The following is a 24,077-nucleotide window of genomic DNA, read 5'->3' as shown; positions in this document are numbered from 1 at the left end:
GCAAATTTCTCCTCCTAGTCTCTATCCAGCACAGAAAAATTATTGTCCAGGCACTGATCTGCTCCAGGTTGGATTATGCAAACATTTTGTTTCTGGGACTTCCCAAATACCTGGTCAGGCGTCTGCAAATCGCCCAGAATTCTGCAGCCCGAGCCATCTTTGGTCTTCCAAGGAAAGCCAGAGCCACGGATCTTCTCGCCACACTGCATTGGCTCCCAGTTGCAAAAAGGATTCTATTTAAAACATTGACCACGACTTTCAAGGCCTTGCATGGCATAGGCCCCAAATATATCTCCAAACGACTGTCTTGGTATACCCCTCCCAGATCTCTTAGATCCTCGTCCTTATCAAAAATGAGTGTTCCCATTATCAAACGGGCAAGAGCAGGAGGATGGTCTTTTCGCTACTTAGCTCCTCATGCCTGGAACGATCTTCCAATCTCTTTAAGACAGACCTCTAGTCTTTTGTCTTTCCGCAAGGCCCTTAAGACTTGGCTCTTCCCGTAAATCTTGATGCTGTTTTTGTGTTTGTACGCCCTTTTGGTGTTATGTTTTTCCCCATCTTCGGCTGGGAGTCTTCGTTAAAGCGCCGGGATACTCCAGTGGAGTGGCCGTGCGCTATAGAAGTGTACAAATAACATAACATAACATAACATTCTTCAATATGTGAGACGTCAAATTACAATTGTTGTAATCTACCCTGGAATGTAGTTTGTAGGTACCAATTAATGATAGCTTATAAGCAACTAGAGTAGCTACATCATCATTTTCTAAGCAGGTTGCATTAAGATTCTTGCCCTCTGTGATCAGCTTCTGAGGTATTCCTGTATTGGAAGAGTTTACCTCTTCTTCAGTAACACATACTACTATTAAGGTGGTTACAACAGCTTTTTCCCTCCACCCAGATGGTCGAAAATTGAGACAGTCAAGCTAACTAGTTGCGTTTGAATTCTATTAATGTTTCTATCTGGTTTATTTATGCTTCTGTTCTCATCTTTGCACTCTTGTGATGTCACCAGGGTACTACAGCAACATCTCATTTAGCCTGTATTGTATTGCATTCGCCGATACAAAAGTAAACGCATTTTGCCAACCTGTGAATCTGTCCAGCTGAGTATATCCACAAAACTTCATCTGGAATGAAAGTAAGGAAAACAAATAAGTGAATAAAATACAATATGTAGCAATCACCATAAAAACAGCAGTATACTCATGTCGTTCAAATACGTATCTCAGTCAGTTCAAAGGCATATTTTCAAATGAAAGTGTCAGCATGCATTTCAGCACAGAGAAAAGAGTGTAAGACCGAAAGAGAATTACTAACTGAAATTAAACTTCAAAATGACAAAAAGTCAAGGACCAAATGTCCAAAAGTTTAAAACACAATTTTTTTTTTTTAAACCTTTATTGATACTTCAACCAGTTACAAGTATGGGCCTACAGCCACCAGGGCTGGCCGCTAATCAAAATCAGTTCAATCAAGCAATTAGAGCCAGACTCGGCCCTACGGGAGGCGAATACAACACGACTTCAATTAAAACTGGCCGCATAGCATACTATACGAATAGCAGGATAATGAAGGTTCCATTTTATAATATAAAGATAGAAGGATCAGGTGCCATACAATATCACAAAGGTGCATAAAGGGCGGGCATAACGGTAGGAGGTCCACAGTAGGTCGATATCATTCAAAACAGTGGCGCCGAGGCATACGATTCAGGATCAACAAACATACAATTAATTGTCGCACCAATGGGGTGCCCGCCCGATGGTACTGAAGTACCGTGAAAGTATAGGCACAGATAAAAAGTTGACTATTGACAAAAGAATAGACCCACTACGCTGACCCGAAAAAGAGGAAACAAAAGAAAAAGCGAAGAAAGATAAGAAAAAAAGAAGAAAAAAGGCCATAGAAACAAATAGTAAAAACAAAATTCCCCCCCTCCAACCCCCCACCCTGCACCCCTGCAGATGACTACGGCCCACCCCCCTAGCAGCGTGCCTGTCGCCCCAAAAATGAACCCGAAATATAGAAGAACAGAGGGAAAAAAGAAAAGGGAAAGAAAGAAGGGACTAAAACCCTGCCCAAAAAGGAGAAATGGAGGAGGGTTATGACATACACATTCCCGGACTCTCCCCCCCGACTTAACGAAGAATCCCCCGCAATGTGAACACAATCAAGCAGAGCACAATAAAACAGTACATCAGAGGAAACCAGAAATCCCGCCCCGGACTCCGGTAACCAAATGAAGCAGTCCCGTTACCGATAAATCAATATTGTGAGACCTCAAACGAAAGTCTCAGCCTTGGCCCCGTCGATCAAATTTGCCGATCCCCTCCGATAAAGAGCGCCCCACCGTAAAATCGTCAAAGGTCAAACAGAAGTTGTCGAAACATAGTCTATTAGCCGAAGAGAGGATGGCAAGTCCCAAAGTAGACGCTCGAGTCCGACGATGCCCCTTCCCGACACTAAGACCAGCCACAATCCCATCCGCCATCTTGATGGACCAGCTGGGAAGGGGGTGCGACACAGTCCCACACAGATCACAATTACGAGCAAACGTCTCCAAATCGGGAAAAGCAGTAAAATGTTCCGCCAATTGCAGTTCCAAAGATTCCGACTTTATAGGTGGATCGCCAATCACCACATGTTCGAACTGCTCCACTTATGCAGGGGCATGGAAAGCTCCAGGCACCGGGTCAAATGGCATCGCTGGGGTAGCAATAGGGAAAGGAACAGGCCACCGGGTCTCGGGCAGCAAATCAGAGTCCGGTCCCGATCCTCTAATTCCGTCCGCTGCCAACATCAGATTCCAGGCCTGGGTCTTCATAGTCGCCCGAAGTGCCTCAAGGGCCGCCACCACTGACCGCAATGACGGGCCGCACTGGACCCGCTCCGCCGAGTTTCTCATAGCATCAAGCATATTGACCCCCACGGAGAGGCGCCGTCCCCGGGGTAAAATTAGGCGGAGCAGGAGTAAGCCGTGGGGGACCGATCGTTAGTAGGCGTTAGTGCGCACCAAGTCTCCGATCCAACGGCCCCGGCGCTACGAACGCCAGGCCCCCGGGTCTCGGACCCCCACACACACCACCTCGGGCATCGCTCGTCTCCGCACCTCCGGTACAGTTCCAGGCGACAGATCGGCAGCAAGTCAATCATGAAGATGTCGGAAGTTCCGTGGACCGGACCCTGCCGCTCTCCCCGGTCCGTTGATGTTCAACTAGGACCCGGCCAGACCAACACTTGAGACCCCGGCTTCCAGACTGGGCTAGGCCTCAAATTAAACCTCGACATAACCCCACTCCCCCATGTCGGAAAATCCTCGGGATTGCACCATCAGTTCGCAGAGTAGTTCATGCACCCGGATATGGGGCGAGAAATCAGGATATACGACAGGATCTTCGAGCGAGAGACGGGGGTCAGCGGAGCCGGGAAGCTATGCGGCCATCTTGTTTGCTATCGTAGCTCCTCCCACAATTTGTTTTTAATAGGTGATCAGTATGAAGTATGAAAACGTAATGGAATATCTTGTAAGAAAATTTCTCATTCACCATGTCTGTCTTCCCTGCGCCACATTGCTATATTGCACTGGTTTGATTTCCTACTAACCTAAACAGAGTATGGTACGCACGTCCAGTGTCCCCAAACCTTACAGAGTGGCCAAATCATGTCTGTAGGTCAGTTTTATCTCCTGACATAAGTCCTCTAAACCCCGAAAAAAGAGCGATGAATAACACAAGTGGGAAAAATCGAATATCTGTTAAGTCATGCATCCTTCTTATTAAATATCCATAGATGATGCTTCTTTTGCGCTCAATTTAGCGAGCGTTTTTTTTTAATATATGAATTTTTCTATTTATTTTAATATTCCTTGATACTTTTTCTGGTACTGTTTTTGCTGGGTGATGCAATAAATATTTCATGCATGATCATTGGTATGGTGTATCCATATGGCATATTTTTATACTGGCGAATATGCTGTGCTTGAACAAAGCTATACAATCTTGCGTATGAATTGGAAATGCCTTGAGTATAGGATGTGAAACTTATGTGCAGGAATTACTTTTATTTCAGGATTCAGGTGGAAAGTACTGACTTGTGGATATTGGAGTTAGTGTGCAGACTGACCAAACAGCTTCCCAGAATCTGCACTCGCTCAGTTCACAGAAGCTGCTGTGCATCAGGCTGCACTGAACTTAGGCAGCACAGACCTTTCCGCATGCAGCAACGGTGGCACATTCTATCCAGCTTATTGGCCCCCAAGTCCCCACATATTTGCCATCCACTGCACAAGATGTGGTGATTCGCGCTGTAGAAAGAGCAACACTCTAATGTCTTTCTAGATCCTGCCTGCGTCCCCAGCGATTTTTGCTATAGATGGTGGCTATCAATGTTGACAAAAGATCAGGGATAAAACCCTGCATGCTGCTCTTACATTCCATGAACACTGTGCTTGTTTGGTGTGGGTAGAAAAAAAGGTAATATAAATGCAGGTGTGCATAAGTTATTTATCTGCCATCTTTGGTCCTTCCTTTCTATGTGTGTTTAACATTCAGCTATGCAAATCTGTGGAGAATCGTAGTCTGTTTGGTCTGCCTTCCATAACAATGTGTTATCTAAATTTTTATGTTTTATTATTTTACAGCAGTGATTGTACAGCGGCATTGGGAAGACTTTTGCCACCATTATTACAAAGATAGCACAAATAATCTTGGAAGTAAATACCTGCACCAAGAACAGCCAGCGGATACTGAAAAGTTTGATTTTTCAGTAATGTCTTACAATATCCTTTCCCAAGATTTGTTGGAAGATAATTCTCATCTCTATAGACACTGCCGGCAACCAGTGCTGTTCTGGAGCTACAGATTACCAAATTTACTTCGGGAGTTCAGAGAATTCAATGCTGATGTAAGTGGCAACCAGTACAATTGATCAAAATGTGTTTTTGTTGTTGTTTTTTTAATTATTTACACTGCTCTAGCACCTTTAGTAGATTGCTCGGACACTTCTTTGTGGGTAACAATTGAGTAGCTATTTTATTAGGTCTCACCTACAGATAGTTTCTGGTGGTTTGTTTTTGAAAAACATCTTGTTGACAATGCCAACACTTGCGTTGTGCTTGGGCCCAATCCATTGTTTACCATTTGTTTTCTTTTTTTGTCACTCTCCTTTCTAGCCTCTTATTTGAAGCAATTTCTTCCTCTCCTTGTGTTTGCCCCTCGCCTGCAGCACAGCTTCTTCACCATCTGTTTGATTGGATGGGGTCCTGTGCCAAGAGGATACTTGAGCATACAAGCATTTTCCTCATTATGAATAACCTGGCTGGATATTTTTTATGGCCATGTCTGATCTGGGGTGGCGGAGTGAGCTAAAGAACGGTGATGGATTAAACCCAGATCAGTTGACTGGGGGTGAGTGTTTGTATTGTCAACGCTCCGTCCATCACCACCTTTGGTTTTTCTTTGTTCGCCCTAAGTTGGCAGGGTATGCTCAGACGTGAGTCCCTTGCTCACTTTGCCACTAGAGTCAAGCAAGCCCATCTGAAGACGGCTGTAATGCCAGAAACCGGTCCTGGGAAGCTTGATTCCGGTCCAGGGAAGACATGGCTTGGCAGTTCGGGCTGGACTGTTCCCATGAGGCACAGGGTCAGACTGATTTGCATATGGCCATGTCTGAACTGGGGCGGCGGAGTGAGCTAAAGAACGGTGATGGATTAAACCCAGATCAGTTGACTGGGGGTGAGTGTTTGTATTGTCAACGCTCCGTCCATCACCACCTTTGGATATTTTTAACGCCAGGGCGGAGGTACTCGGACAGTGGCACATGGTTATGCTCACAAATAACAGGAGGATTGCGAGGTGGCACAGGGCATGTTACAGCGATGGGGAGTATCCTGGCTATATTTGTAGGCCACTGTTAAATGCACAGTGACAAATCCTTTGCATGCTGGAGTTTTTAAGAAGGCTTCCTCGCGGAGTCTCATTCTTATGTAAATGTAATGTAAATGTAGTATACTTGTAAAGCGCACAGCTGCCCCAGTAACGGGGCGTCCCGGCGCTGTATAACTCTGGGGAACCCGTCCTGGCTTTCCCTGTGGGATGGTCCCTTGCTGGGAGTCCCCAAGGTGGAGCCAGGCATCCCCGGAATTGGTGGGGCCGTTGTGGAGATTAGGCAAGCTAATGCCCAGAGTTGCCGAGTGGAACCCCTGATTAGAGTAAGCACCGAAGCGAGAATTATCGAGTCCGCTGACCAAGGTCCACGACCCTGCCGCGTCGGGAATTGAACCCTGGTCCCGGGCTGACTTCTGATCTCAGGCCTGCCGCCTCTAACCAGTGAGCCACACTACTCCACTACTACTCTTAGAGTGTAGCAAAGGACTTCTGTGCATCTTTCAGCCGCGCTCTCTCTTGCCCTTAGTTCTGAAGAAGCTCAGGTATGACCAGGCCCGAGTTACATTGTGGCTCCGTATTTGGCAAGGAGAGTGAGAGGAAACATGGTTTTTGCAGGTTTCACCGCCACCTTTTACCACCAGTTTGACTACAATGACTCTGAAATGCCCTTAGCCCTGCTAATTAGGACTCATGCATGTTCTCTGAACCTTAAAAGAGTATACGTTTGATTGGCTTGCACCCATTTGGCATAGCTCAACTTATTTGTAAGTCCCTAGTATATGGTACCAGGAGTACCTAGGGTCTACAAGTTGCAGTCTCTCTTATAGACTGCAGCACTAGTTGTGCCACCACAAACGCCTAGTAGTCCCTTTTTAATATACATAGTCATTCCTTAGGCAGACCTGTCTAACCCTAAGGCAGGGTGCTGTATATTAAAAGGTTGAACATGTATTGTAACATGTTCTATCAGTAAAAACCCCAAATTGTCGTTTTTGCTGTGGAAAAGGCTAGAAGCCCCAATGGCAGGTACACAGTTACAGGCTGACACCTCTGCCCTGCTAACCTCTGACTAGGACTACTAAAGTTGGTACTGTAAGGTATAAAAAGACTCTGTGCATTACATCGATTTATTGGTTACTCTAATTTAATGTCACTGATAGGCTAAGTGTAACTTTAGAAGTTGCCACTTAAGTTGTCTAAGGTATCTAGTGCCAGTTTACGGTTGCACATAAGGACTGCCCTTACATACAGCCCTCTGCCCACATGTGAATGACTCCCAGGAAAGGCACAATAGAAGCCTGCATGAGGGTAGGTGTGTTACCTCTCCCAGTCAGGAAGATATATAGGTGTTAGCCCAAAAGGCGAGCTTTAAAGGAAATGCTGCCTTTCATGGGCAAATGGGAAACACTTGGGAGAGGGGCTTCTCTATTGTTTAGGCAGACAGGCTGGCTCTCGGGGTAGAGTGGGGAACCCAGTTTTCAAACCGGTTTTCCAGGAGCATGTAGCCCCCTTTGTAGCCTCATAATTCACAAGAAGTAGTCATCCGGAGGGAGAGACCCCCGTTTGCCGATTGCTTAGTAACAGCGACCTACCCTGAGAGATTTTTCTGGGCATAAAAAGGGCTGGCCCAGAACTCAGATATTGTTGAACTGGAGAAGAGGACTTAAGAACGACTGCCCTGCTGTACCAAGGACCTGGCAAAGGTAGGATGCACTGACATGGGCTGCACCTGCTGCACGGGATGGCTAGCAAAGGATCGGGACTGTGCCTTCTGTGTCCAGTGTGCCTGTTTGTGGTGAAGTAGACTCCCGAGCTCCCCCGAAGCAAGAGACTGCAAGGGTCAGTTGGCTGACCTGTTTGCAATGTAGGGTACCCAACAGCTAAATTTGCCTTCTGGAACAAGTTGGTAACACAGATAACTGGATCACCGCTCCTCATCGCCCGCAGGACCAGGGACCAAGACCCGATGCTCAAAAGATGCCCCTGAGTCTGCTAGACGTGGGAGAGTCATTGGAGTATAGCTCAGTCTACCAGAAGGAAAGTTGCCACCAAGAGAAAGGAATCGCTGAAATGTTGTACCGGGCGACTGATCGTCCAGTGGCGACTGGGCTTCTTCCAAGCTTGAGAGGACTTTGAGGGACATTGACTCCTGTGACCAGGTTCACCTCACTAAGCCCGTGGACCAAGGGGTAGCCAGAGGGAGGACCTCCATCGACTGTACAGCATCTTGAGCATCCTCGGCTTCTGTATCCCCTGCATCAGGATCACTCCATAGAAGGCAATGGCATTGAGACACTAAGACTGGAACTGGACTACACACTGCTTATTTCATTGCGTTAACTGTTTCTGTGAAATTTCTGCCCTCCCTGAATGGCTTCCTGCTGGAGCTGGTTGCCTAAAGTAACTGTAAGTACCCTCATTGATACTTACACACATTTTTCTAGGAACATTTTGTGTCACATTCATTGAATTTGCCAGTGCTTGTTTGCAGTTAAGTAAAAAGTGTTGTCTTACTATACCTTGTAACTCCTGTATCTCTGGAACCCTCCGGTGGATCTTTTTCGTTCTACTGTCCAAAATTATATAGAAATCTCAACTGTTTATATAAATTGGTGCCAGATTCTTGAGTGGCTTATGCATTTCTTTGTTTTGGTGCGGTTTAAATACTTTAAACTTGTTCCTTTGTGTTAGCCTGGCTGCTCAGGGCCACAGCTACCCAGGGTTGATCTAAAGTTTTAGCAAACTAAACCTACTCGCCCTAAAAGGTTGAGTGTATTACACTGTGAGGTTTCACAGCTGCACCATATAATACACCCCATTTCCTCACATGAGTGTCGCATCTGGAACTTCTGGGCATAAGCGTTTGTCCTGTGATCAGACTACGACTTCAGAAGGCTCGCCTATCACAGCAGCATGGCAGGGTCCAGCACTAGGGCTTTAGCAATCTGCACCTCCATGGGGTAAATTGATCGGGGGCGGCTGACTGCATTTGATTTTGCTATCAAAATTGTTGTTTCAAAATTGCAGTAGGAATCAGTAAAGGTTATTAGTCAGCCCTTTTGGCTTTTTTTCCGTTTGCCGGACAAACCATCCTTCTTCAAATAACCTCCTTCAAAGAACCTGTTGTGATGAGGTTTATTAAAGGTTAGACACGAGTCCCTCACTCCCCCAATCTCATTGTGATACCACAGTAGGATCTCCATTTAGTTCTAATTTTCCTCATGTGTACTCCCTACGAACTGATGCACAGCTGTCCAGTATATCTCTTGACTCTAACATCTGTGTTCCTGCTCGCTGTATTTTCTACTCGTCGCATGAGTGAACTCTTAAGTTCTCTCAGTGCAGCCTCCTTACACCACCTTATTCTCCCAGATAAAGTGATATTGAGGACCAAGATGGTAGTTGTGCCAAAGGTTATGATTCCTTTTCCTGTTCGGCAATCCAGCACTCTCCTAACGTTCTTTGCTCAGTATCATCCCTCAAAAGAGTTGGAGAGACTCCCATTATCTGGACCCTTTGAGAACCATGAGCTTTTACGTTGCTTGCACCAAAGACCATCAGGTGGGTGATCAGCTTTTTGTGGGGTTCTCTGGGGGCAAAGAAAGACCAGGCGGTGCAGCAAAATACTTTTTTAATATGGCTAGTACTTTGTATTAGGTCCTGTTAAAGAAGGAGCTTTCTCTAGGATGTGAGAAAGTGGGATTATTAATTGAGGTGGATGTTGGATCCAATAAAGGTTTCAGTCATTTAAACCGGAGCTAAACCCCTGGTAGCTTTGTCTCTGAGCATACAGGCTTAATTTAAGAGAAAGTGTAAAACATTTAGGAGTAGTAAAACAGTTAAGACGTCGAGAATACAACACAAACCCCCCCCCCCCCCACTGCAAATGATAAAAATAGAGAGTAATTTAATGAACAATATGACCTAAAATGAGACTGAATCCATTGAGCGGATCTTGGAGATATGCAAATAAAAATAGCCGCAAAAATTGTTAAAACGCCAACCGCTGTCATCTGCTTGCACTTGACCATTACAGAGATGTGATTTAAGGCTGACTGCGATGGAGCGCAGGTCGGATAAAAAAGAACAAGCACTGGCGTTGCCAATAGGTTTTGCATTAATGCGTTAATGCTTGTTTCAGTTGTTTCAGCTCTCTCCAAGAGTGCATGTTGTCTCCCTTCCTCCGCCTAGCGCCATGTTCCTCTCTCCCATATATGCCTTTACCGAGGGCAATGTACGCACGAAGGTCTGTAAATTTACAAAAATGAAACACTATCAGTTTTGAAAATTTCTCCCCTACTGTGATTGGTGTGCCAAGGATGTCTCCGTGTTACATAAACAGCCCCTCTCTGCTAACCCTTCACAGACTGCGGTGCCCCCTGGGCCCACCTCCATGTAATGAAGAAATACCCTCCCCCTCTTTCAAATGAGCCAGGGTGAGGCTGTAAGCCGGTCACTGTAGGCTGCAGAAGTGGCACTACCAGAAGCCCCCCGCCACACACGAGAGCACCCTGGTATTCTCACAGTGGGATGTTATTTGTCACAGAGAACACGGCTCCATGCTGGCGCCGCTCGGATAACAATCCGCAGTGACAGCACTAAAAGCGTTGTGTGTGTTTGTGCTGGGAGGCGGCGGGCTGGGGGCGGGGGGGAGTGTTTCACCAGTGGATGGCTGCGGAAGCTTTAGTAAGCACAGTAAATGGGAGGCATGTCGCAGAGAGCGCACACCAGCCATCTCAAAATGAAGTCACGACCAGGAGGAAGCAGCTTTAATGAAACTTTAAACTGGCAGCAGCAAATGCGTCTCAAAGCACACAAAACACGCTGCATTCTAAACAAATAATTAAATAAAAAAAACATATTGCCAACCGATGAAATAAAGGAAGCAAAAAAAAAGATGAAGCACTGTGTCCGGAGGAGTGTTTCACCAGTGTACGGCTGGGGAAGCTTCAGTAAGCGCGAAAGTGAAAGCATTTTGCTCGCGCTTGGAGATGAATGCCAAAGAAAAACAAGCCGAGCCACAGAAATGAAAGGAGCCTCAGCCATTGTTAAAGATAAACGCGTGGCAGGCGGATTAGGGAGATGCGCGGAGGGAAGCCGGATGGTGGCGGGAGAGCCTGGTGGGGGGGCGGGAATGCGAGCGAGGGGAGGAGAAGTGTGGCAGGCGGATTAGAGAGATGCGCGTGCTTGTGTGGTCACGTGACCCGCTTTTGTGGTCACGTGACTCACATGCACTGTGGAAAAACCGCGGTGGTTTGACGAGTCGATCGAGCACTTGAATTTTCGCCTATTACATTCGCAAGCGAATGATAATAGGCGAAACCTAAAAACTGGTGCAATCCGGTCGGAAATGTTAACTTTCTGAAATGGAAGCGACAAGTTCTTAGCAGGGCAATGCAGGAGCATGTAGTGGAGAAGGGCTCCATGAGGCCGTATAGCTGTCTGATAAGGTCCTAATGAAGCCATTAACTTTTAGCGGGAAAGGTCAGCTCAATAGAAATTCAAAATTCACATCCAAATAATGTACCACGCCGGCCAGATAATTTTGGCACCTTTGCCAGGGGAAGATATCTATTTTCGCACGTATTCATTTTTTAGGGATTGTATTCATCCAGCGGGTCAAGGCTGGAAGCTGTAGCTGAACAGGGTTCCGCGTGGCCCGATATCCTCTTGGTGGCATTCCACTGACATGGATTTATTGCTGCTTTGAAGCTCTGAGCGGGAAAAACCGGAGTCTTTTGGCCTGGAGCAATCCCGAGATTCACTTGGCAGGTTTGTACCAGTTCTCCAGAGGTCTTTGAAGCCAAAATGTTTCTACGTCCCAGGTTTTTCAGGATGTGAAGAGGAGTACACTTTGACACAGCCAACATTGTCTGAAGTACAGGAGGGGAGGGATCCAGCTTTTCAGAGCTCATCACAGGTCTCAATAGCTGAACAAGTAGTGTTTTGAATAGGGCACCCAAGGGTGCCACATTTATGCCTGGCACTAACCTGTAGGTAGAGGTTACTACTAGCACATCCCTAACCAATAAGGAAAAAGTTCCCAGGGGGTAACCCTACACTAATTTGCAACAGTACCTCTGTGCCCTACAGCAAGCCATCCCACAGTGCCCTGTTCTTCCCAAAACCAAGACGGCTGAACCTTTTTTCTCCCACGCATAGCTCCTGTGCCTACTGTAAAGGTGTGGCCATGGAAATGAGCAACTCCTCCTCTGTAGTCACTCCAAACCAGTTTTGGGGGAAGTTCCTCATCCACTGGGAAAGGGTAGGCCTCTTTGAAGTTAATAAAGTTCTGGGGCACAGTCCAGATGGGTATCCTGCCAGGGGAACAAAACACCTCCCCACACCCAAGGCCTTCTTTCACCTCTGGGAGCAAGTTCATGCCTCATCAAGGGGGATATTCAGCTGCCAGGCATCAGTTCAAGTTCATGCAATTTAGCTTTTAAAGGATTTAGGCCCGGAAAAGAAGTGTTTCTAAAAGTACCTTTTCCAGAATGTTAATTACAAATCCAACTTCACAAGTGAATTGAACTTGTAGTAAATATTCCAAAAGTCCCTAAATTACATTTGTAGCTGTTCCTAGCCAGAGATAACATTATGAACCATAATATTGTAACCCTGCTGGGATTGGTTTTAGTGCAAACACTTTAAAAAAAACAATGAACACCTTCTAGTGTTGTGCGCCTTATACTTTTCCCAAGTAAAACTGTTGCATTTGTTGGACAACATAACCATCAGAATTGTGCAAGACTAATTCCATGCACACCGTCCGTATATGTTGGCCGAAGTCCTGCTAGGCCACAGTGCACAATCTGTACCCCTAACCTTACAAGGTACCAAATGGATGTGCAACCTCAGAACATGACGACCATGACTTCCCAAGAAAATCGTGGTAACCGATCTAGAACCCTTTTGCTTAGTTCCTTATGCACACCCAATGAGAGATACACAAGAACTCTACACAGTGAAGCGATTGAATATTTATTGAAGCATTGTGATTCTTGAGTAAAGTACTTGCGCTGTAATAATCAATAGAAGGAAACCGAATAATGTGATTAGCATTACTAGAATGGTAAAGATAAACAGCTCATTTTTTGCAAACAAAAAGGGGTACCCCTGACTAAATTTTCTAAATCGGGGAAAAATTACAAGTGAAAAAATCATTTAGGAAATGCAATATAACATAGTGGACCTATAAGTTTACAGAACAAATATGTAATCAACCAGGTAAATATAAAAAATATGTTTATTTATAGAACAATGTTTTTTATAAAGATCTATTTTGTTCCCATGTAAGAAAAATAGAGAAAAAGAGAATATTATAAAAGCAAATAGCACAATGTAATTGATGAAACTGAGCAACTATTAATCAGAGTGCAAGTCCATTATTACTCGTAAACTTCGCAGGCACACTCATTCATTCATGTATATTGTGAATATTTATGCACAATTGATTTAGATGGTACAAGAATAAAGAACATGAGTGATATATACTTTTCAGATAGAACATGGACTGTATACAAAAGTAACTACGCCTCATTGTAGAAATACATTGTCATAATTAAAAACATTTGTAACTGTCATGGCTGGCGAAATTCGTATATATGCGCGTTATGCCTTCATTAGGTAGCCATGTAAATAAACAGACCTAGTGGACATTATGGAAAGAAAAAAAACTGAGTAAATTACTTAACCCTTTAAGTGCTGCCAACGGTCGTCACGGGCACTACCTCCCCAGTGCTGCGTGCGACCGCTGGACGTCCATTTCAGCACTGGATAATGGACAGCGCAGCACTGGGGAGGTCTATTTACGAAGCTCCCAAGGTGATATAGGAGGTCCTACTAAAAATATCTGCTCACATAAGAGTCAGGACTCATTTATTTAAAAGAACAAAAAATCTAATGCTGGAGAGTCTCGGGTGGGGCAAAATGAAGGATTGTCCAAGACTGGGCAGAAATGGTGACAATCACCGGATATGGTGCTTACGTAGAAAAAAATTAGAGGACCTCCTTTCAGATCAAGAAGGTAATTATGTTTATCATTACAATCTACACTTTTCTTGGCAGAAGACTCGGTGGACACCTTTTGATCTCAATTGCATGTCCTTATGGTCACTATTCCGTCCTCGAGTAGGACCCATCATTTGCACAATCTTTTCATTCACGGGTCTTTTCTCGTTTTTTTTTCTTCTCTTATCAGTCCGTTTTACCACATTTCTTTCTACGTAACTACAATAACAGATAACAGATTCTTGCTTGATGAACTTAGCCCTTGTACAGAATGTTCAAGGTGTTTTGATAGGGTGCCTACAAAGTGGCATTGTAAGCAAAGTGAGTTCGAAGAATATTATCCTGTACGTGCACACAAATGAATGTGTGTCGTATTTAGGAAGAGAAGGCAACTTAAGAACGTGAGCATGTAAAATGGTGTTTCTACCCAGGCCTAATGTAACCTTGTGACCCTAGTGCCTCTCGGTAAAAGATACTTGAATTGTAAACAAAGAGCAAATCTGGAAAGGCTCCAGTGCTCTCAATATGTTAGGAGCATTGGGGTCTTTCAGAAGCTCAAAGTTCATACAGATTTGTAAATGGAGGCTTTAGTCAACTAAGCCTTTTCTCTGGCACAAGGTATGTGCCAGCATTCAGCTTGTATGTCCCAGATGTCATAGTAATAAATGAATGGCTGCATGTGATATGGACTTGTCCCAGGCTTAACGACTTTAGGTTAGAAATGTTTGTTATGTTAGCCAAGCAGTCCACACAACAATTATCCTCCTGATCCAGTAATGAGACTACTAGGTTGTTTATGGCATACAGCGGACCTAATCAGTGTTCAAGCAAAGTTTATATTTATTACGATGTTAGTAGCTAGCTCAGCTATTACTGCACATTGGAAACCAGTCATCCCACCCATGTTTGAGTGGTACAAAAAAATGCTCAAATTAGATTTCCCTTATTTTTATTCTGCAGTAGGCACTGGAGAAACCACAATGTTCCCCATTTTTAGGATCGAGCCTGCGAGAGCATACGCTAGCTCATGCGTCTCTTTTGCGATAGACTATTTTATGCAAAAAGGGCTTGGAGCCCGCCCATTGATAATCATTTGGTAGGCTTCATGTCGCTCTTATCTGCAGCCTTCTCAATTGACCACTCCAGGTGAAATGTGATTTCTGGTCATTTCTGTGGAGCACGGAGGCCATATTGTGCAAATTCTCCTTTATTACCACTGCTCAGTAGCAACAATTGAAGAAAATGGAACTTCAATCAACATTCTAAATAGCTATAAAGTCCCTTGGAGACCATCCATCATCCTTCTTTGTTGCTGCTGCTCAGAAAGATAAGTATCTCTACAGCTCCTTATATAAACTTGAATGTGATGCCTGTATGTATGTCTTTCCTTTAATGGAAGCTTAGTGAGCTTGGTATAATAACTTAATTTTTACTTGGTAATGGGCTTATTATTAATATCTTATCGTGTTTTTTTGTTTAATAATACCTTTGGCTCTTACTGGCCTTTTTTCCTTTACACCTCGGATCTATTAATCGCCTTTCGCGTCCTCACCGCCTTTACCATTCACTTTCTCCACCCCTTAACCTCCGGTTCTATTCTGGACCGGTATTCCTGTTCTTTATGACTCTTTTAACCTGCACGCGAGCAGCATTATTTAAATTCAGCAGCACATTTAGTTTTTTCATCGATCACCAGCAGCGCATTTACCCGATGTGAACACTTGCCTCCAGATGAGTTTTTGATTCACTTCACGGAACCACCGTAATCGAGTCGGGGGGACTTCCCCGGCCCCCTCGACGCGTACAACAGCGTCAAAGGAGGGCCGGGTTAGAGAAATCGCCTCGGCAATGGCCGATGCACGTCGTCTACGTGCATGGCAGCCATTTTAGGTAGTTGGGAAATCCACATTCACTTAACATTGAACTGCCATTTTATAGCATTGGGATCGCGCTAATGCCACAAGAGAGATGACAGTTGGCTGATCTCTCCTCGGGAATAGCGCGAAACGGTAGCGTTTTGTGGTGACTTGATTCTGAGAGCATTTTAATAATTAAAAATCGATCTTGGCATTATCAAAAAAAACGATCCTGCCACTATACATAGTGCCTGTTGAAATTTCTCACCAAGCATCTTAACTGAGTGCTATTCACAAGGCAACCTTCTTCTACCCCTTAATATCTTTGGAATAAGCCTAAAATTTCCGAACCTCAAGCTAACATTGAGGGACATCTAGAAGAACTAGTCAGCAAGGCCTTTCAGAAAGTCATGGGATCAATCGATGACACTATTAATATAAAACTTGAATTATTGGTATCCCCGCGCCCTTCTACAAGCGGCTATCAATCAGGAGCAGCTAAGGCTCCAAAGAAACGGGCACATGGAGGTAAGGAACGACAGGATTTTAAGAAAAACAAACCTTCCTCCGCCCTTCACGCCCTTGTGGCGGTGATGGAAATGGTGCCTCGGGCACCCCATGTGGGCAAGAAAAGGGCACAGAGCTCCCTATTGACATTGCTAGTGATACTAGCTCGGAGCCAGAAATAGATCTGTCATGCTCCTCTGACTTTAATACCGACGAAGAGGCGCAAGAAAGGGGAACGGCGAGCTCGGAAGGGGCATCCAAGGCCCCAGATAAAGACATGCGCCTATTGGACCCATTTGGAAATCCTATGTTTGACCCCACAATGATTAAACAGCCTTTGTCCCCGGAATGGACTCCCTCCCAACATGTGGGAGACTACCTTTCTTTCTGGTTACGAAGGGAGATACCCCAAGAGGTCAGAGCTAGACTTCTCTCTGAATGTCCAAGACCTTCACTCCCTAACAAGATAGCGGCTACACCTGAACTAGATCCCAAAGTAGTGTCCTTTATATCCAAAACTTCACGTGACCCAAGAAAGGGCATAGACCAGGGCTTGAGGTCCTGTCCAGACCCCCTCCTTGACGTGGTGGGTCCTATAACAAAGATGTTTGAGATGGCGGAATCAGCCTATCTGGAGGACCGCCAGGTCGACCCAAAATAACTCAGGGAGTGGATACAAAGGGCTATATGCCTTATTGGAAATACTAACACAGCCTTGTCCATAGAAAGAAGGAAGGGGATGCTTTTTAAAATCGATCCAAAACTGATCGAACTGGCAAAAAATGATGGTGGTCAGAGCACTCAAGGCTTCCTCTTTGGCGAGGAATTTATTAAAGATATGGCCAGGTATGTCGGCGCGTTTAGCTCAATACAGAAATCCCAGAAGGATATTAAAAAGGTGTTTCAAGATCGTGTTTTTACACGGGCCGGGAGAATGCGGGGTCGTTTCCCCGGCCGTGGAAACTCAAATACAAGACTCTATATATCCTGTGGAGGTGGGAGATTCAACAGCAACTCGAGCGACTTCAGTCAATTCTACCCCGAGAGGCAAAGGACCCGTGGTTGTCCCTTCCGAGGCGAGTGGAGGCAGTGTTTCTTCTCTGCAGGTAAGAACCTCTCTAGACCTTTCAGATATCCCTCCAAGGGTGGGGGGGGAGATTGCTGCAATTCGCTGGAAACTGGAATCTGGTAACCAAAGACCCTTGGGTTCTCACCACAGTGAAGGGCTACCGGATAGACTTTATCGACACCCCAAACGACATTCCCTCGGGAGATCACCTTTTCCGCCAAAGACAGGGCACTGGTATCTGTGGAGGTTCAGGAACTTCTAAAAAAAAAAGGTGCGAATATAATAGAGAGTACTCATGTAGGCTTCTTAAGCAATATTTTCCTTGTAGAAAAGAAAAACAAGGAACAAAGACCAGTCATATACCTAAAAGCATTAAACCAATTGGTAGTCAACATTTCAAAATGGAGGGGATACATCTCTTAAGAGATCTTTTAAGGAAAGGGGACTGGTTGACGAGACTAGATCTAAAGGCACCTATCTAACTATACCAATCTGGGAACCCCATCAAAGATTCCTTCAATTCACATGATAAAACCATCTGTACCAATTTTGCAGTCTTCCTTTTGGTCTGTCCTCCGCCCCCTGGTGTTTCACCAAGGTACTCCGACCCGTTGTCACATGGCTAAGAGAGAGGGGAGTGAGACTGATCATTTACCTTGACGATATCCTCCTAATGGCTCAGTCGAGGGAGACTGTCTTACTTCATACGGACCTCACAGTACACCTCTTACAACATTTGGGCTTCATTATAAATATGAAAAAAATCATACATAGTTCCATCCCAACAAACAGTTTTTGGGTTTCCTAGTAGATACTGTGCAAACTGAACTATGTCTCCCCTCCGACAAAGTAAGGAAAGTGAGGAAAGAACTCGGGAAACTTTTGACCCTGAAGGTTTTTCCCCTGAGATCACTACCCAAAATTCTGGGCCTCCTTTCATCCACGATTCAAGCGATCTTTCCGGGCCCGTTACATTACCGGGCACTTCAAAGACTGAAAGGAAGATCCTTGAGATCCAACCTCTCCTATTCCCAATCGATTTCCCTAGACCAGGAGTCGAGAGTCGAAGTTCTTTGGTGGCTAAAGAACATAGAGGCATGGAATGGGAGAGCCATTTTTGGGGAGGAACCGGATCTGATAATAGAATCAGATGCGAGTTTAGAAGGATGGGGAGCGAGATGTGGGGACTCCTCAACCGGAGGACGTTGGACTCGTCAAGAGAAAGAATTGCATATCAACTGCTTGGAATTACTAGCAGGTTCGTTTGCAATTCGGTGTTTCACTCAGGATTCAATGAAATGCTGTGTGACTTTACAGATGGACAACGTCTCCGCAGTTTATGTCAGCAAACTGGGTGGTCCACATTCCAAAGATCTAACAGACTTAGCGAAGGGCCTCTGGGGCTATTGTTTGAACAAAGGTATTTCAGTTGTTGCGGAACACATTCCTGGGTTGAAGAACGAGGTAGCAGATTGGTACTCGAGGAATTTCAGAGACTCCAGCAACTGGAGACTGAACAGACATGTATTCCTAGCCATCCAGTCCAGATGGGGACCCTTCAAACAGACTTGTTTGCAGACCGTCTGAATACTCACCTGAAGCACTTCTTCAGTTGGAGACCAGATCCTCAAGCTCTGAAGGTAGATGCCTTTCTTCAAGACTGGAGGGGACTAGCGCCTTATGCGTTCCCTCCTTTTGCAATGCTACCTCGCCTTCTTCTCCATGCTCGACGATACAAACAGAGCATGGTCGTAATAACGCCACTTTAGAGATCTCAAGCTTGGCTCCCAACCATCTTGGAAATGAGCGTGGATTTCCCAATTTTGATCCCTTCTTTCGAGGAAATTCTTCTAGATCCAGAGGGTCACATACACCCCCTTGTAGAGCAGGGCCTTCTAACTCTGACGGCATGGAAGATTTCAGGGGACAATGGAGAATCCCTGGGCTTTCGTCAAATGCTTTCAAACTCATTTGTGAGTCCTGGGCATCTGGCACAATGAAAGCTTATAGACTGGAATGGAAAAAATGGGTTCGCTGGTGCATTCAACAATGTTACGATCCCATTTCAACTGATCTAGTCAATGTCATTAATTACCTTTCGGATCTTTTTACTTCAGGTTTGTCTTACAAAACTGTTAACGTTTACAGGTCTGTGATCTCTGCTGGCCATTCTTTAATTAACGGGATCTCAGTCGGACAGAGTCTTCTAACTAAAAAGATTATGAGAAGCATGAGGTTTTAAAATCCCCCTTGTCCCAAATATACCACCTTGTGGGATGTTACTCTCGTTCTTCGGACTTTAACATCTTTGGGAGATAATTCTTCTCTTTCTCTTAAACGCATTTCTTTTAAACTTACTGTGTTATTGTGTCTAATATCCTTTAGGAGAACTTCAGACGTTAGAGCTTTGGATATTTCGAGTAGGGCTTTTCAACCCGAAGGGGTTTGCTTTTATCTCAAAAAAAGAACGAAAACACTATCCTCCTCTATCTTTTACCCCTTCTTTCCTGGAAATGAAAGACTTTGTGTGGTTAAGTGTTTAAAAGAATACGAAAAAAGAACCAAATATTTAAGATCGAATGAGTCCCAACTTCTAATCTCTTATAGATCCCCTCACAGAGGATCTCTTCTCCAACTTTAGCTAGATGGGTAAGGTATGTCATGCACGATAGTGGTGTGGATGTATCTATTTTTGGTGCTCATTCCGTCAGAGGTGCTGCGGCATCAAAAGCATTCTGCATGGCAGGGGGAGTACAAGATATCCTTAAAGCTGCAGATTGGTCTAATGATAGTATGTTTAAATCTTGTTATTTCAGACCAATCCCTAATGTGATTGATAATGTTCTTAATGCACTTTAAACTTGCATAATATGGCCTCCGTGTCTTGCCATAAAAATTAGATTTTTCACAGCCTGCTGGGCAGAAAATCTGGATTTTATTAAGGACACGGAGGCTAATATTATCCCTCCTCTTTACCCTCCCTTTATAAGTATTGATTTTATGACATTTTATTCTTCTCTTTCAGAATAAAATAGATTTTTCTCCTTCGGAGTACTTTGGAGAGGTTTATCTTCAGTTTTTTCTCATACCTGACTTCTTTACGAGGATCTTTCTTCGCAGCTTAACAAGAAGGATGATGGATGGTCTCCAAGGGACTTTATAGCTATTTAGAATGTTGACTGAAGTTCCATGTTCTTCAATTGTTGCTACTGAGCAGTGGTAATAAAGGAGAATTTGCATAATATTAGCCTCCGTGTCCTTAATAAAATCCAGATTTTCTGCCCAGCAGGCTGTGAAAAATCAAAATTTCTGGTAATTTCTGTGGAGCAGGTACCAAGGATAGATTATTTAAAGTTAATCCATGCCTGTCCGCTACTCAAGATTTCTCTCCTACTGCTCCCTCCGTAGCGCTTGAATTGATTTGTTACTTCACCTGCTGAAGTTGTCCCTGCACCTCCTAAAAAGCAGAAAAAACATTTTGACAGCCCAGCGCTGGCTGCGTCATAACCCTTTTATATAGTGACCATTGAGTCTCAACACGTTTGGCATTAACATCAGGATATTGTCCTGTAAGAGCTTTAGTACAGTTTTATTTTTTCAAATTAATCTATTCCCCGTTATAGCTTACAACATGCCAGTAGCACAGTTTGAAGACACACACTGGCCTCCTTCCTGATCTATTGAACTCTCTCAAAAGCATTGTGTGGACCTGAGCACCGATGTCTGTGTCTTCCGTGATAATGTTTGCACATTAGAAGATAAGTGTGAGAGTCTGCCCTTTTCAGAAAACAGTTGCTCACTAACAATCTCCATTGAGTCCTGGGCCTCAGTGGACCATCTCATAAGTGGCTCAAGGCCTTTATTGTCTTAAGCCACAGTATTAGAGGATTGCCAGTGAAGACACAGTGCAGTCCTATAGGCCTCAATGTGCTTTCAAGGCAAATTGAGGAAACACCACTCTGCTGCTCCTGTTGGTGGCCAGTGAAAGTTTTACAATACAATGATGGTTCAAGTAAGGGAAACATATAGTCAGGGTTTTCATAAGCTTTCATAGTTATCAAGATAACTAAAAGATTCCTATGGCGTGCATAATGCCCTTCATTGTTGGCTTGCTGCCCCAGCCCTTTCCACCTGCCATCAGTTATCTGTGTTTACCCATGCCCTCCCACCTGCAGTTGTCTGTGCACTTCGCCATCCACTTACTTTCACCCTTGTTTGTCCGTGTGCTTCCTCAGTACCACACTCCATTGTCAGCTTGCTGCCTCAGCCCCTCACACTCACACCCCATTGTCAGCTTACTGCCACAGCCGCTCCTGGCCCCCTCCGTAGCTAGCTTGATGCCCCAGCCCCTCTAAATGCCAGCATTTGTAAAGCGCACAGCTACCTCCAATGGAGGTGTCCCGGCGCTGGGGGCCGTCTGGAATATTAAGCAAGCTATTGCCCAGAGTTACATGGTGCTGGGCTAACCTCCGCCAGAGCCGGGAAACGAACCGTGAACCCTGTGGTCCAGAGTCAGGCACCCTGGCCGCTGCACCACACCTCTTCTACTCACCCTCCATTGTCCTCTTACAGCCCCTTCCCGGCCACCCTCTGTTTGTGTCCCTCCCCAGCCACTAACACCCACCCTCTGTTGTCTGTGCTTTCCTATTGTCTCACATCTCCTCTCCCTTTGAGTCCTTCTCTCCCACTCTCCCTTACTCCATGTTGCTTCGCACTCTAGCCCACTCCCTTGTTTTTATTTAAAAAAAAAAGCAAATTTAAGCACATTGATGATGGCTGCGTCAGAGTTTTTTTGAAAATTATTCTTAGGCATACTGCACAGCAGACGCGCTAAGTTGTTTGTTGTTTCCACTGATGGCATTTTTCTTAAAAACAGAACGTTTCTGCCCGGTGATTCAATGTTCTTGTCTTGCAATTTCTTATGGCTGTCAAAGAAGATGGTGGAGGAAGAGCCTCTACTATGGGTTCATGAAGGCTCGAAACTAGAGTGATTGACATTCTTGCCGAGAGCTTCAGCTGAATGGGCTCAAATGCCAGCTCAGATGACATTGAATTATGTAGCTAATATTTCGGAACAAAACTATATCTGCTACCAGTGAGATCTTGATGGGACACATTGGTATGTAATCAGTGCCTTGTTCAGTTTGTTATTGCTTGGAACGTGAGTATCAGGACAGTATCTTCCTTTCCACTATCATGTTTGTGCCAGTGTCTGTCTCTAGAGGCAGTGCTTTTTTTCCGGAGCCCATTCTTATTGAGGCTGCTCCATTCTGAGATGTTTTTGAGGAAGAGAACAAGGCAGAGGTGGTTATTTTGGTGCTGGAGGCAGTAAAGACAGCAATGTTGAAAAGTACAATCTTGGATGTCCACAATGAGAGGCTCCTACAGGTCTGTAGCTCACTTGCGCAATCTCAATATTATGGCAGCTTTCAACACAAGGAATTGTTTTGAGTGTAATTGCCATTCGATATAAAAGTTCAAACTGCATCGAGACACTCTCCAGTTACATGTGTTCCCAGTTTAGACCTGCAGTAAACTCCATGTCTGTCTTTTACCCTCTTGAAAAACATCTCTTGACACATGACTCACTCCTCAATGATATGAGGATCTCATGGGCAGGCCACATAATCTGTATACAACTCATCCCGGAATTGTATTACATCACAGGAAATACATTTATCAGAATGATCTGGAATTCGGAGACTTTCTCCTTGGTAGAAAGGGAAAAAATATTGTTATGGAAAAAATGAAAATCACAAAAAATCCACATTTAATGGCTGATTGCCTACGGTGTTGTAAAGCTAACTTTATTTAAAGTAAGATGACCACACCCACACTTTTCGATACCGGTATGCACCCTCTGGGCCGGCTTCTGGAACAAGTGAACCTCCAAATGTATGCCGATGATGAAAAACACTTTCTGCTGTAAAACAGGCCAGTACACCACTTACTTGGGTCGCATGTTCAACTTTTTGATTAAAAAACTTCCTATCCTTGAATGTGGAATGGCTTTTCAGTTAAGGAGTACTGTTACCTGCCTCAATAAAAGTACAGAATTGTGGTTCATGCCAAGTAGTGAGCAACTGCGCTAGATTCAAGATTCCCTGCTTGGAAAAAAAATGCCTGCTCCTGTGAGTAGACTTGCAGCTGGAAATCATAAGTCTTGGAAATGGCACAATGTTTACATGAAGCTTCCAGATGTCTAGTTGTCACAGTTTAGAAATAAATAGATTTGTGCATTAGTTAGTCCTATGAGACCGCTAACAGGAATTCACCAAAAGGAATAATTGCACATTTCTCCCAGAGGGAGTGTGCCAACTTCTACAGTTTTAAGGATCCCCATTTGAAGAAGATATGCATCGTGGCCACTTACCTCCTTTCCTTGTTTTCACAAAATATCATTGCCTGACTCATCCTTTGAATGAAGCCTTTTCTGATGGCTACATCTGCATGTAGATTCCCCACTATTTGAATACCCCATGAGTCCGCGTTCCACTGAAGCTTTCTCAATAGCTCTCCCACGACAACAGGGGCATTAGTATCCACATGGCTCCGCATGCAGCACCGCGTGACGTCACTGGAGCCATAAGAATGCTGTGTTGGCGTGCTGACATCTGTTCCCTTTTTCTCACGTCGACGCGTAGCGGTTTTTAATAGGCTCTCTGTTAGGGAGTTTTTCGATTTTTTTACAAAATTGGTAAATCTCTTCACCTCAAAAATCAGGGTTCAAGCGCTGTTGGGACT

General features: G+C 44.6%; 1 protein-coding gene across 7 annotated transcripts in view; it reads left to right on the top strand.

Annotated features, from left to right (window-relative positions):
* Positions 1-24,077, top strand: part of ANGEL2 (angel homolog 2) — a 427,641-nt gene that overhangs the window by 135,894 nt on the left and 267,670 nt on the right. For 4 of the 7 annotated variants that reach the window (XM_078649759.1, XM_078649764.1, XM_078649761.1 and 1 more), the window contains one exon: positions 4,646-4,908. In XM_078649759.1, the coding sequence (XP_078505885.1) occupies positions 4,646-4,908 (263 nt within the window). The remainder of the gene's footprint in view (positions 1-4,645; positions 4,909-24,077) is intronic. The other 3 variants (XM_078649760.1, XM_078649762.1, XM_078649765.1) reach the window with 1 other exon arrangement.

The sequence above is a fragment of the Lissotriton helveticus genome, chromosome 6, assembly GCF_964261635.1.
Source record: "Lissotriton helveticus chromosome 6, aLisHel1.1, whole genome shotgun sequence".
NCBI classification, from domain to species: domain Eukaryota; kingdom Metazoa; phylum Chordata; class Amphibia; order Caudata; family Salamandridae; genus Lissotriton; species Lissotriton helveticus.
Note: the sequence above shows the minus strand (reverse complement) of the source record. Positions and strands in the feature narration are given on the sequence as shown.